The sequence below is a fragment of the Impatiens glandulifera genome, chromosome 3 (genome assembly GCF_907164915.1).
Source record: "Impatiens glandulifera chromosome 3, dImpGla2.1, whole genome shotgun sequence".
Classification (NCBI taxonomy): Eukaryota; Viridiplantae; Streptophyta; class Magnoliopsida; order Ericales; family Balsaminaceae; genus Impatiens; species Impatiens glandulifera.
This window is the reverse complement of record NC_061864.1, coordinates 32,148,133-32,162,226: the sequence shown is the minus strand read 5'-3', so window position 1 is coordinate 32,162,226 and position 14,094 is coordinate 32,148,133. Positions and strand designations below refer to the sequence as shown.

Below are 14,094 nucleotides of genomic sequence, written 5' to 3'. Positions count from 1 at the left end.
GTCATCTCAACCAGAACAAGGTGTTGTTCTTACCCTTGTGGCTGGTGAACCCTCTGTTCCCGCTCCTAAAGATTCATTGGTGGTCGGGAAAGTTACTCGTGTGGAGCTCCCTACTAAGCTCTGTAAGAAACCCCAATCAGCGTTTGAACTGATGCGTTCCAAAAGACAGACAGGTGGAATCGTGATCGGTGAACCTAGACCCACTCCAAAACCCGTAGAGGTTGTTGGAAAAGGCAAGAAAATCGCAACTCAAGCTCCTGAAAAGGTATCGGAGGCAACAGGGATTGTTGACCTCATTTTAGATCAAGTTAAAGTTATTACGGCTAAGAAACTGGAGATTTATGAATCTTGGTTCATGGAGAGACTGTCATCCAAGTATAATGAATCTTTGTCAAACTCTGCAATAACGAAAGAATGGAAGAAGCGGGAGGAAACGAAAAGAAAGTTCTGAAATGGGCTAGAACTTCAGAGGTTGCTGAGGCTCTGAAGAGAAAAGATTTAGTTGAAGCTTGTCTGTATGGAAAATCTCTTTTCTCAATCTTCGAAGCCAGAAAGGCTAACTTCAATCCTGCTGAGAAAGGATCTGAAGTGGAAATGAAGGTTTTGAAGAAGCTAAACGATATCTTGGACAGTTACGTCTCGGTAGCTTCTCGACACATTCATGGCGCCGATTGTTCTGGTGCAGAACCTCTCAATGATGATGAAGCTATGGATACTATTGATGCTGAGAATGATACTGATGAGCTAGATGCTGCTCTCTTGATCGAATTCGGGAATCTTTCTGCCGAAGAGAGACGCATTCTAGATCAACCTATTCAAGAGATTCCGAATGAAGAAGAAGAAGAAGTGATTGTCCAAGAGCCTGAACAAGCTCTTGAGATAAATGAAGAAGAAGTTCTTGTAGAAGACGTGATTGAGGAAGCTCTTCAAGCTCCTCTTGAAGAAAATGTGATGTTAACCCCTATTGTGAGAACAGAGGTTGTTCAAGAGAAAGTGGCCGAGGTTACTCAGCCAAAAACTATCAGATCTGAGGGGGAACCCTCTAAAGAGAAGGCAGTTGAAGAAGAAAGTTCTTCATCTGAGGAGGAACATGATCAACAAACAACTTTTATCAAGCCCCGTCTATTTCCTGACACCATTGTGGGAAATGTTCATGAAAATATCAACATTCCTCTTCACTACACTGGAAATCTGTATGAGAGATTTCAGATAGCAAAAGAAGAAATTGAAGAAGAAGAGCATGATGAAGCTGCTAAAAAGGGCAAAAAGAATCAACCGGAGCAATCCTTGCAGATTCACACTAACTTTGAGCCAATTCAGAGCATGGCAGCAGAGTCTGAAGAGATCTCATCTCATGAAGAGTCCTCTGCCGAAGGAAACAAGGTGTTAATATCTTTGAGGTCTATGCTCTCATCGATTCAGAAGACCATGACAAAGGCCATGAACACGAAGGAAGAAGAAAGAGAGGGCTTCTGCAAGATTATCAAGGTCCTTACTGAATTGGACAACACTTTGAAAAAGAACACATATGAGACACATGTTGCAAATCTAAACTTCTCAAAGTTTGAAAAGCAACTCTTCAGCAGTCAAAGTGAATTACTGGACATTGAAAGGCAATTCAATGATGAACGCCACAATGAGACCTTAGAAGAATTCAGTCTGGTGAAGAATCAGATGGTGGAAATTCAGGGCTGTTTGAACAGAAATGATAATGAACGTTAGGAATTTGCTGACTCCATTGCTAGGAAGTTTCAAGCAAAGGAGAACGCAAAGGCCAATGCTGAAGGTGCTCAATCTCGACCCGCTCAAGGTGAGTCAAGTAGAAGAAACGATGGTGTGTCAACCGGTACTAGATCCAAGCGAGCTCCAAGCACCGATGATAATCCTAGGCCAACCAAGAGAGGTGGAGGTCGAAGTGGTGGTGAACGTGGAGGTCGAAACAGTGGTGGCCGTAGTAGGCTAGCCAATGTTGATCAAGGGGGTCGTGGCAGCGACAATGAACGTGGTGGTAGATCAAGTGGAGGCGGTCGTGGTGGTCGCGGCTATCCTTCCTTTTTCAACATGCTTCCCGATCAAGACATGAGTCCAACTGATCCTCGAGTTAAAAGGGAAGAACAATAACTTCTTTTCTTATACTCTATTTAAGTCTTTCAAACAATGTTTCTTTGATGGTTCTCTGAATATTGGTTTTGGATATGTTTGATGTAAGTGAAAAGGGTTTAGTTTATTTATATGATAAATGCATGTGTTGATATATATGCAGGTTTGTAATTTCTTCATCAAAAAGGGGGAAATTGTTGGGTCAAATTATTTTGACTGTGTGTTGAAATAATTTAACTAGTAAGATTTTGATGATGAAATAACTTATGAGTTTTGATGCAGGTGTATTGAAACAATATTTCATAAGACTTGGTTCTAATGAGGATCATTGGACAGATTTTTGCAAATAAATGCATAGAATTAGAAGTACAGTCTAACTCATCGGAGTTAGACGTGTAGTCTAGTGAATGCATAGAATTAGACGTACAGTCTAACTCATCGGAGTCAGACGTGTAGTCTAATGAATGCATAGAATTAGACGTACAGTCTAACTCATTGAAGTTAGACGTGTAGTCTAATGAATGCATAGAATTAGACGTACAGTCTAACTCATCGGAGTTAGACGTGTAGTCTAATGTTCACAGAACTAGACGTAAGTCTAATGTATTCAGAATTAGACGTACAATCTAACTCATCGGAGTTAGACGTGTAGTCTAATATATTTGTAATTAGACGGATAGTCTAATTTGTGCGGAATTAGACGTGCAGTCTAACTCATTGGAGTTAGACGTGCAGTCTAATAGAAAGTGAAAGTTAGACGTAAGTCTAACTCCTTCAGATAAGTCTGAGGTAGAACCGGAATTAGACGTGCAGTCTAACTCAGTGGAGTTAGACGTGCAGTCTAATGGTTGTTGGATAATTAGACGTGTAGTCTAATTAGTGAAAGTTAGACGTGAGTCTAACTCCTTCAGACAAGTCTGAGGTAGAACCAGAATTAGACGTGCAGTCTAACTCAGTGGAGTTAGACGTGTCGTCTAATGGTTATTGGATAATTAGACGTGTAGTCTAATTAGTGAAAGTTAGACGTGAGTCTAACTCCTTCAGACAAGTCTGAGGTAGAACCGGAATTAGACGTGCAGTCTAACTCAGTGGAGTTAGACGTGCAGTCTAATGGTTATTGTAATTAGACATGAGTCTAATTCTATTAGACTAGGCGGTCTAATAGACGTTACCATTCTAAGGAGATGTTTGATTTCATTAGACTGATTCTACAAATCCGTCTAACTGAAATACGTCTAATGCTCAGTTTAAGCAGTATGCTTGAAGCTAGCATTTCACCTACCCACATGCTATAGTTGTACCCTACTCCTACTCCACATTCTAGTGAATATTAGTACAACAGCTATATGCAACCAACCAAGGAATGCCACGTAAGAGAATTATCCTCACATTACTTGTTTTGCAGGTACATCCCAGATGGAATATTCGGCGCACTACCAGTGATGTACGGCCACGATCCTTGTGCTCAGAACCTGCTGTGTACAATGGAGGCTTTCCAATGGAAGAGTGCCACGTATCATTCTAAAGATTCGACCGTTAGCTCTTGCTCAGTATTTAACAAATCTCATGGACAACGAACAATCCACCTTACGAACTTAAGCGAATACAACGAACAGGCAATCTGATTTTGCAAAGAGAGAAACTACTCAATCATCTTGCTTACTGAATTCATACTGTGAAGCTACTTTCTGATTGTACTATGTGTGAATCAAGAGAGAGCTAGAATCAAAACACCTTTAGCTGAGTGATATTCTTCATCTTGTAATTGAATAGAAAGTGTTCTGTTCAATAGTGAGCTAAGTGTGTGTAAACTGTATTTGATTCGAATCATATTATAGTGAATCCTTCCGGTGGTTGGAAGAAGGGGTGACGTAAGAGAGTTTCTCCGAACATCCATAAACAAACTACTGTGTTCTTTATTTCTGTCATCTTTTCATATTTCATCTTGTGCTTCAAACCCAAGTAAACAATTCCGCCTTGAATCCGTTTCAAGTGTTTACAAGTGTTTGCGTAGAATAGAAAGCGAATTAAATCCCTAACAGGATTTCTTTCAAACCGTTTTTCATAAGCCTTCATCCTAGCCAGACCCCGTCTATCGATAAAGCCGATCCTATCAGTAAGTAATAAAAATACAAATGTAATCTAAAAATAAAAGAAATAAACCAAATATAGTAGGTCCTAAGCAAAAAAACTAAATGTTTTTTATTGAATAAATTAATGTAGAGTTTTTAATTTTTAGAAAATCACACATAATTTAGTTGTAAAAATGCATAAAATATCAAAATGGATAAATATGTCAAACAAACAAAATTTAAGACTTAACTGGTTGGGTGGTTCGACCCACGGCGTAGTGGACCGGGTACATGAAAGAACTGAGTGCAAGATGATCTTAGTCGCGAAAAGGGACACAACCTTCGGTAACTTCGATCGCGAGAGAGGCCACCTCGGTCGAAAAACAAGTTAGCGTTCTCAGTCGCCCAAATCGTGGGATCGGCCAAAGTTCTCGATCGCAACTCTCATTTATCGGTCGAAAAGTAGGCAAGGTCCCTGGTCAGAAATCAAGCCAAACCAATATCTTCCCTCGGTCGATGACTTGCTTTTCTCGGTCAAAAAGAAAGCCACAATTAGGAATACGACTGATGCCAAAGCCTCGGTTGTAAATAAGGTCATCTCGGTCAAAATTGTTGAAATTAATGTTTTTAATTAAAATAAATATTTGTAATTAATTATGGTATTGATTAGGATAATATGGAAGGTTATACGTTACGTTATTTAAGTCTAAGATGGGAAAAATTTTTTTATCTTAATTATATATTTTCCTAGTAATTGTATTGGTATTATTAAATAACCAAAAATAATAATATTTCATTTCCTTTTGTAACCTCCCTTCCTTATTTTTCTCTTCAATCCAACATAGTGGTATCAGAGCTTAGAGATCGATCCATGACGATGCTAGGAGATTCTTGGCCGATACGAGGAGCCCAACTCGTTTTCGACGGAAAAGATTATAATTATTGGAGTGTTATGATGAAGACACTCATAGTCTCACAAGATCTGTGGGATTTGGTGGAGAACGGACACACTAAAGAATAGGATGCCGCAGGATCATCAGATCGGACATCCGATAAAAGTTAAAGGAGAACAAAAAGAAAGATGCGAAGGCCTTATTTATTATTCAACAAAGTATTTCTCGTAAACTTTTTACGAGAATAATAGGGGTTAATACATCGAAGGAAGTGTGGGATATATTGCAAAAGGAATTTGAAAGGAGCGACAAAATGAAGACAGTGAAGCTCTTGACTCTCAAACGAGAGTTTCAAAATTTGAGGATGAATGAGAAAGAAACTCTACAATAGTACTTTTCAAGGGTGATAGAAGTTGTAAGCCAAATCAAGTGTCTTGGCGACGACTTGGCCAAAAAAAGGGTTTGCAAGAAGATTTTTATAAGTCTTTCTCCAAAGTATGACAATATGGTGGCCATTATTGAAGAAATGAAAGACCTCTCGTCACTTAGTATTCACGATTTGATGGGTTCTCTTGAGATGCATGAACAACGAATGAAGCGACATATTGAAACTTCCCTCGAAAGTGCCTTTCAATCGAGGGTGAGTGCAAAAGAAGATTCTACTAAAAGCTCGAGTAAACGTCAATATTCTCATGGCAGTGGAACTTATGAAAGAGGTCGAGGGCGTGGCCGATGGGGAGGTAGAAACTTTCATGATAACAAATTTTTCCATTATTATAAAAGATCGGGTCACGTTAAAGAAAATTGTTATCACAAAGGTAAACATCAATGTTTTAATTGTAAGATGTTTGGTCATATGCTAAAGGATTTTCGAGATCAAAATAGAGAGCGTGTCAATTATACCGAGGAGAAAAGGAATTGTGAAAGTGATGGAAGCACATTTTTTGCTTGACAAGCAGCTATTAAAAAAAATAATAATGAGTGGTATGTTGATAGTGGGTGCAACAATCACATGACCGGAGATGAGTCGATTTTTTGCAAAATTTACAAGAGCAACACAACTCGGATCACAATCGGTAATGGTGTTGTGGTGAAATCAAATGAAAGAGGTGCGATTGCCGTAGATTCAAAAAAAGGTAAATTGATAATCCATGATGTGTTGTTTATTCCGGATTTAGCTCAAAATTTGTTGAGTGTTGGGCAACTTATGCAAAATAATCATGCATTGTACTTCGATAATGATTATTGTAAAATTTTTTACAAGAAAAATAATAGAGAGTTGATTGCGGTTGTCAAAATGGAGAAGAATCAAAATTCTCCTCTTAATCTTAAACCTGCAAGTTATGCATCGATGAAGGTCAATGTTGAAGATATGTCATGGTTGTGGTATAAACGGCTTGGGCATGTGAACTTTGAGAGCTTGAAATTTCTAAGTAGAAAAAATATGGTGTATGGGTTGCCAAATATTGACGACAAGCATGATGTTTGCGAGGCATGTGCTCTTGGTAAAATCCATCGAGAGACATTTCCGAAAGAGAAAGCCTAGAGAGCAAAATCATTGTTGGAGCTCGTTCACACCGATATTTGTGGTCCGATGTCCAAAAATACTCACGTAGGTAACAAATATTTTTATCACCTTTATCGACGATTTTTCAAGAATGTGTTGGGTCTATTTTTTGAGGAAAAATAGGAAGCACTTTCCGTTTTCAAGAAGTTTTAAAGAATGGATGAGAAACAAGTGGTAAGGTGATTAAAAGGTTAAGAAGTGATAGAGGAGAAGAATACAACTAGAAGGAGTTCGAGAAATATTATGAAAATATTGGTCTTGAAAGACAATTGACATTGAGTTATATGTTAGAACAAAATGGTGTTGCTGAGAGGAAGAATCGAACAATTGTCGAGATGACGAGAACCATGATGAATGCAAAGGGGTTACCATTGACTCTTTAGGCTGAAGCAACTTATACAGCAGTTTATTTATTGAATCGATGTCCAACAAAGGAAGTTGAAAACAATACACCATTTGAGGCATGGTCCGAGGGTAGAAAGTTGTCGGTCAATCACTTAAAATTGTTCAGATCCATTTTCTATGCTCATGTCTCGAAGAAAATGAGAAACAAACTTGAAGGTAAAGGTGAAAAATATATATTCGTTGTTTATAGCACCAAGTCGAAAGAATATCGACTTTTTAGCTTGAAAAAAAATAAGGTGATTGAAAGTCGGGATATGATCTTCAATGAAAAAGAACAATGTGATTGGAAAGATAAAGGTGTTGAGGATGTACAGATGCCGGTATTTGAAGAAGATCATATAGAGAAATCGAGACAATTCAATGGAAGTGGATATGAAGAAAGTGAGCATTAACAATCTATGACAACACAACCTGGGGCGGGTTCATCCATTCTAATCCTTACTCCGGTAAAAATGAGAAATTTAAATGATATATATGCTCGATATAATTTCTATGTTGTAGAACCCAAAATCTTTGAACAAGCTATTCAAGAGGAGGTTTGGGTGAAAGCGACGAAAGAAGAAATCAACATGATCGAAAAAATGAAACTTGGGAGTTAGTAGAGAAGCCGAAAGAAAAAGATGTGATTGGGTTGAAGTGGATTTACAAGACGAAAATGAGTCACGATGGTTCGGTTAAAAAAATGCAAGGCAAGATTGGTGCCAAAAGGATATTCTCAACAACCCGGAGTCGACTATCATGAGACATTTGCACCGGTTGCGAGACACGAAACAATAAGGATGTTGATTGCATTAGTCGCTCACAAAGGTTTGACGTTTTAACAACTTGATGTGAAATCTGCATTCTTGAATGGAGTATTAAAAGAAGAGGTGTATGTGGTACAACCTCAAGGCTTCAATATTGAAGGAGAAGAAGAAAAAGTATACAAGTTGAAGAAAGCGTTGTACGAATTGAAGCAAGCACCTCGTGCATGGTATGGAAATATCGATGAGTATTTCTTTAAGAGAGGATTTTTCAGGAGTCCTAGCGAGCCGACACTATACATCAAGCACGGTGAATCCAGTATGCTCATAGTCTCTCTTTATGTTGATGACTTGATTTTTACTAAAAATGATGAAAATATGATTAATGAGTTCAAAACTGATATGATAAAGAAATATGAGATGAATGATTTGAGTTTGTTACATTATTTCTTGGGTATTGAGATTGATCAAAATGATGGAGGTGAGTTTATTTGTCAAAAGAAGTATGCCCAAAATATTAATTCAAAATTAAAAATAGAGAATTGTAATCCCGTGTTGACTCCATTGGTAGTAAATGAGAAGTTGGTGAAAGATGATGGTAGTGTTGATGCTGATGCGGTATAATATAGAAGTCTAGTTGAGAGTTTGTTGTACCTTACGACTACAAGAGTGATATCATGTATGCTACGGGTTTATTATCTCAGTTTATGCACTAACCAAGCAAAATTCATCTTGGAGTTGCAAAAAGAGTGTTGCAATACGTTAAAGGGACTATGGAGTATGATCTCATATTTGAAAAAAATGACAGTGAAGATATTGAGTTGTTTGGGTTCTGTGATAGCGATTGGGCTAGAAGCATGGATGACATGAAGAGTACATCCGGGTATTATTTTTCAGTCGGTTCATGTATTTTTTTCATGGGCATCGAAGAAGCAAGAGAGAGTTGCACATTCCTCCGCCAAAGCTGAATACGTATTGACAAACGAAGCAACCAAACAAGTGGTTTGGTTAAGGAATATTTTAGCAGACATGGGGGAGAAACAATATATGGATACAGTTAGCAAATCGGAAATTACTATGTCGAAAAATGCGGTATTTCATATTCGAATAAAACACATCAACCTCAAACATCACTATATCCGTGAAGCAGTGGATGATGAAGAAGTGATGATCAAGCACGTAAAGACCGGAGATCAACTTGTAGATATCTTCACTAAAGCACTTCCTTTGAAAAAATTCGTCTATTTACGAGATTTTTTGGCATGACCAACAAAAACATTAAGGGAGTGTGTTGAAATTAATGTTTTTAATTAATTATGGTATTTATTAGGATAATATGGAAGGTTATAAGTTACGTTATTTAAGTCTAAGATAGGAAAAAAATTTTATCTTGATTATATATTTACCTAGTAATTGTAATGGTATGATTGAATATCCGAAAATAATAATATTTCATTTCCTTTTGTAACCTCCCTTCCTTATTTTTCTCTTCAACCCAACATAGAAATAGAAGCTAACAATCATCGGTCTCCTCGGTCAAATATGGAGTCACGGTCATCTTCAACCTCTAGCAGTCCTATAGTTTGGATTCAATGAAAAAATATCACCAAGATTTGAAGAAAGATGTGCTTAAGAATTCCCAAAGATTCAAGGAAATTTAAAAGATGCAGTTAAAGCACTCATAAGATTTCCAAAACATGGTGAATATGAACGGAACGTTGAAACTATTTTGATGTAGAAGTTGGAGGAATTTGCGCATAACAATAATAGTGTGAAGTGAAACAGTGTAAGGAAATTCAAAAGACGGTAATCTAGCTGGATCAAGACCTAATTCTTCGGGAATATTACTGACACTGCCATTATAGGAAACTTCTTTGGGTCATTCTAACAAAACTCACGGTGGATCTACCATAAAGAAACCCAAGATTGAGTTCGCTAGTTTTGATGGAACAAATCCATGAGAATGGATAACGAAAGTCATACGTTTCTTTGACAATTATTATGTTGAAGATAGTGACAAGGTGGGGTACACCGCTTATTATCTAGAAGGTGCGGCAGATGTATGGTTTACAAACTACTTGATGGGTAGAGGCACTATATTGTGAACAGAGTTCTTGGAGGCTACCTTGATGACATTTCAAGAGAGAAAGGGCATAGAGATGTGGTGGAGTTCAATAGGATAAATCAAGAAGGGGAACTCAAAGATTATATCATAAATGAACGAAACTGAGAGCTCTGGCATCAAGATATATTACTCCATAATTAGAAGAATATTACATTTATAGTTTATCGAAGGAATTGAAAGTAGTTGTTTCTAAACTACAACTGTTGACGATAGATCAAGCCATGAAGCTCGCCATGATGCAATAGCATAATGTGGAAGAGGCTAGCAAAAAGGCAAAGTCAATTAGTAATCGGACTAATCCGTTGAGAACTACACCTATTATACCAAGAGGCTTCAATAGAAAACCTCACTAAGCTATTGATAAGAAAGAAGTAGTAACATGTACAAATAAAGTTAATCAACAATATAACTCTTGGTCATTTTATCAAACAAGACGTGAACAAGGTATATGCTACAAGTGTGGAGATAAATACTTTAAGGCACACAAATGTAAGGTTCCTCAAGTATGTATGTTGGAAGGTGAGGATGAGGAAATAGAGGAATTAGTTCAGGCTATCTTAGAAAATGAAATAGTGGAAGTGTGTACGATAGATGGCCAAAAGGGAGGAAAGACACTAAAACTCAAGGAAAAGTTGGAAATCATTATATATAGGTGTTGGTTGATAGTGGAAGTACTAACTCTTTCTTGGATGAAGGAATCGCTTGACTGGTAGGTAGTTGATTGAAAGAAATCCCTCATATAGATGTATCAATGTCCAACAGTGAGAGAATCATTAGTAAATCAATGTGCAAACAATTCAAATGAACTATGGGAGACGTATATTTTAAGCTTAAAGTGAGAACCATGCGTTTGGGAAATTACGATATCATTCTTGATGTTGATTGGCTTAAACAATATTGGTCGGTGTTGCTAGACCTAGAAAAATTGGAAATGACAATGAAAATTGAGGCCAAAGAGAATGTGATTAAATGTGATAAGACGGTGGACAAATTAAGCAAGTTAGATGAAAGTGGTTTGGAGAGGGCCCTTACAAAATCTAATCAATTTTTTTTAGCCTAAATATATTAAATTTAGGTAAATAAGAATGAGGTCAAGTCAGGACCGTTCGACGCTAAGTAAGATTATCTAGAGGTATGACACTATCTTCAAGGAACTAGTGGAACTTCCCACAAAGCGTTATATCGACCACACCATTAAACTACTTTTGAATAGTTGTCCACAAAATCAAAGACTATATTGATACCATTTGTATAGAAATCAGAAATTGAAAGATTAATCGTGGAGATGTTAGAAATCGGGAGTATCTGACCTAGTTCTAGTTCGTATGTGTCACCAGTGATTCTGATCAAGAAGAAAGATGGAAGATGAATATTTTGCGTAAATTATCGTAAGTTGAATGATATAATGGTTAAAGACATGTACCCTATACCAACAATGGATGAACTACTTGATGAGTTACGCGGCTCTAAAATTTCTCTAAATTGGATTTACATTCAAGCTATCACCAAATATGAGTTTGTGAGGAGGATATTTTAAAAACGTTTTTTAGAATGTATTCGGGATTGTATGAATTCAGAGTTATGCCATTTGGGTTATCAAATGCTCTAGCGACTTTCCAATCCATAATGAACGAGTTGTTTCGTCCGTGGTTGAGAAAAATTTTTCTTAGTCTTCTTCGATGACATCCTTATATATAGGCGAGATATGAACAAACATTGTATGAGTTTTTTCTCAAGTCATTCTAAGCTAAGATGCATGCTGAAACGTTCTATAAAGGCTACTGCGAGTTCATCCATAGTTTGAAGGTAAACCATATTCTTTTGGTTATACCAACGTAAGGCTGCATCATTTAAGTATTGTTGAATATATGGAGGACCATTGGTACTCCTGGGTATAAAGGTGTCATAGCCATTATATAGATTTGGAAAAAAGCAGTAGGGTCACTTTTGCCTACGTATTTTGATAAAGACGATAGTTTTATTCCAAACGGGATGATTGCTCGTTCGATAGTTTTCATAGCATTTTTCCAATCATGGTGTTCATCAATGCTACCATTGGTCAATTGATTTAGCTGATCTTGAAACTTAGCTTGGTTGGTATTTAACTTATCCATGTGTACCTCGTATTCCGTAGGAGGAATGATCGTAGGGTTTGGGTCTTCTTGGGCATTGGGGTCATTGAGTTTTTGCTGACCTATTATCAACCATCTTCAAGCTCCATATAGAGAGAGGTTTATTCTATGTTACGATAAGTTTGAAGATTAATCTTAATTGGTGGGATGATAGATGGAATAGTTTGTTGTGACTGTCGTGATGAGGATGGTTGTTCCTAAACAGGAATAGTAGGCCTGGTCATCAAATTTGTTAATATTGATAGTTGTTCTGTTACTTGTTGAAGAGTAGCCTTCATTTCAGCAAACTCAGTTGGAGATACCGTCTCTTTATCCGTTTTTGGAGTTCCTTCAGCCATTTATTGGCGCATAAAACGTCCAGTTTTTAGTTCTCTTCTTCGTGGGGTCGTACCAGTTTATTGTAGTGGACTGCGACTGCGATGGAAAAAGAGATAAAGATTTTTGAAGATGTAAAAAAATGCAAAGGTAGATGATATGAATCTTAGAGAGTAAGGATCTCTTTTTTTGATTCGATTAAAAACAAACATAGAGTTGTATATAAACATACTCGCAAAGTTTGCTACAAACGAGACTCTTTTGTTAATATTTTACAAATAGTCTAAAAAGGAAAAGTGTTTGATGGAAATTTAAGACTTTAAGTCCAGACGTAGTCTATTCCGACATTAGATTCTTCTTCCTCTTCCACCTCCTAAACTCTCTTGTACTGTTTGAGTATGTGGTCTAGGTATTTCATCCGTTTTGGCTAGATGTTCATTTGGAAGGAATCATGCCATTTTTCGAGATACCCTACATAGGTCTTACGGTCGATATGTTTATCCACTGCGAAGGCAGCTTCGATGTAGTTGTAGCCGAAAAACTTGAACAATCCATGGGTATAGTAGTAAGTGACTCATTCCAAACCCATGAGCATGATCATTGGCTTGTTATCCATCATGAAAGTCATTTTCTTAATAGGATACCATGGAATGATGTCGTAGATTTCATCGTTGTCATGTACCAGAAGTTCAGGTGAGGCTTCCCTCATTCTTTAGTATTTAATAAAAGGGGATATGATGCAATTAGGTAGAACTGACAATAGGCGCTTGAGCTTGTCAAACAACTAAATGTAGAGGATTAAAGGGGGAACCCCTTTTACTCATAGTAGAGAACCTACATGAGTCATTTAGGCCCGTTACTACTTCTGTTAGAATAATACTATAGGGATCTTTGTATACTACGCAGTCATGATAGGGATGCATACAGTCTTGCCTGAATTGCTTAAAGAGCTCGCTGATGTAGTAAGAAGTGATCCATTCGAGACTCATAAGCATGAATATGAGTTGAAAATCTATGAGATAGAGAATTTTCTTAATACCATACTAGGGTAAAAGCTCACATATGGAATCATTATCATTAACGAGTATTTCTGGCTTGGGACTTCTAATGCGTCGGCATTAGAGGGCAACACTCATTACATTGCCAGGAAGTGGAGGAGGTATACGTTCCATCTTTTTTAAGAGCCATATGTAGAGAATGATTGGAGATAGTACGTGAATATGATTCATTTAAACCTAGAAATGTTTCATCTAGGATGATTCTAGTTGGATCCTTATTTCCTCCTCTTAAGTTATAAGCCACTTCCAATATCTTGGAGGATGGCGGACGGTTTCCTGTCGGGGCGAGAAGAAAGTGAGCCATCATAATTGTCATGGTGAGTAGGGAGGTATTGAAGTTTAGTGGGATTTTTCCGATCTAAGTGGCAAGATTTACCTAGCATGGAAGGTCCATGTATGGTCTTTCCATAATCTTGTATGTCGTGGTCTTTGTATACCCAAATTCTTCGTGGATAAGGCGTTAGAGGGACATGGACTCCGTGTAGGACTTGAGACTTATGATGTTCTTGTTATTGATCATCATGCTAGCCTTGAATTCTTCAATCGTTTGACAGATTTGACGATCACGTAGGATGAAGGCCCTATGCACCGGATCCTATTTTCTCTGCATTTCCATCATGAAGTTATGATGGATTCGGAAGTGAGTGTATTCGAGAGCGGTACTTAGACTGTAAACTCGGTAGT

At 37.5% G+C, this 14,094-nt stretch overlaps 1 protein-coding gene across 1 annotated transcript; it reads left to right on the top strand.

Annotated features, from left to right (window-relative positions):
• Positions 1-414: 414 nt before the first annotated feature.
• On the top strand, positions 415-2,121 carry LOC124930157 (keratin, type I cytoskeletal 10-like). The gene is made up of 4 exons (XM_047470519.1): positions 415-753; positions 1,210-1,261; positions 1,331-1,613; positions 1,854-2,121. Exons 1-4 carry the CDS (start codon positions 415-417, stop codon positions 2,119-2,121), a joined length of 942 nt encoding a protein of 313 aa, XP_047326475.1.
• The last annotated feature ends 11,973 nt before the right edge of the window (positions 2,122-14,094 follow it).

Coding starts and splice junctions, on each gene's coding strand:
- LOC124930157 (XM_047470519.1), top strand. CDS start 415: ATGGAAGAAGCGGGAGGAAACGAAAAGAAAGTTCTGAAATGGGCTAGA. Junction 754..1,209: donor ATACTGATGAGCTAGATGCT/GCTCTCTTGATC, acceptor GAGAGATTTCAG/ATAGCAAAAGAAGAAATTGA. Junction 1,614..1,853: donor GAATTACTGGACATTGAAAG/GCAATTCAATGA, acceptor AACCGGTACTAG/ATCCAAGCGAGCTCCAAGCA.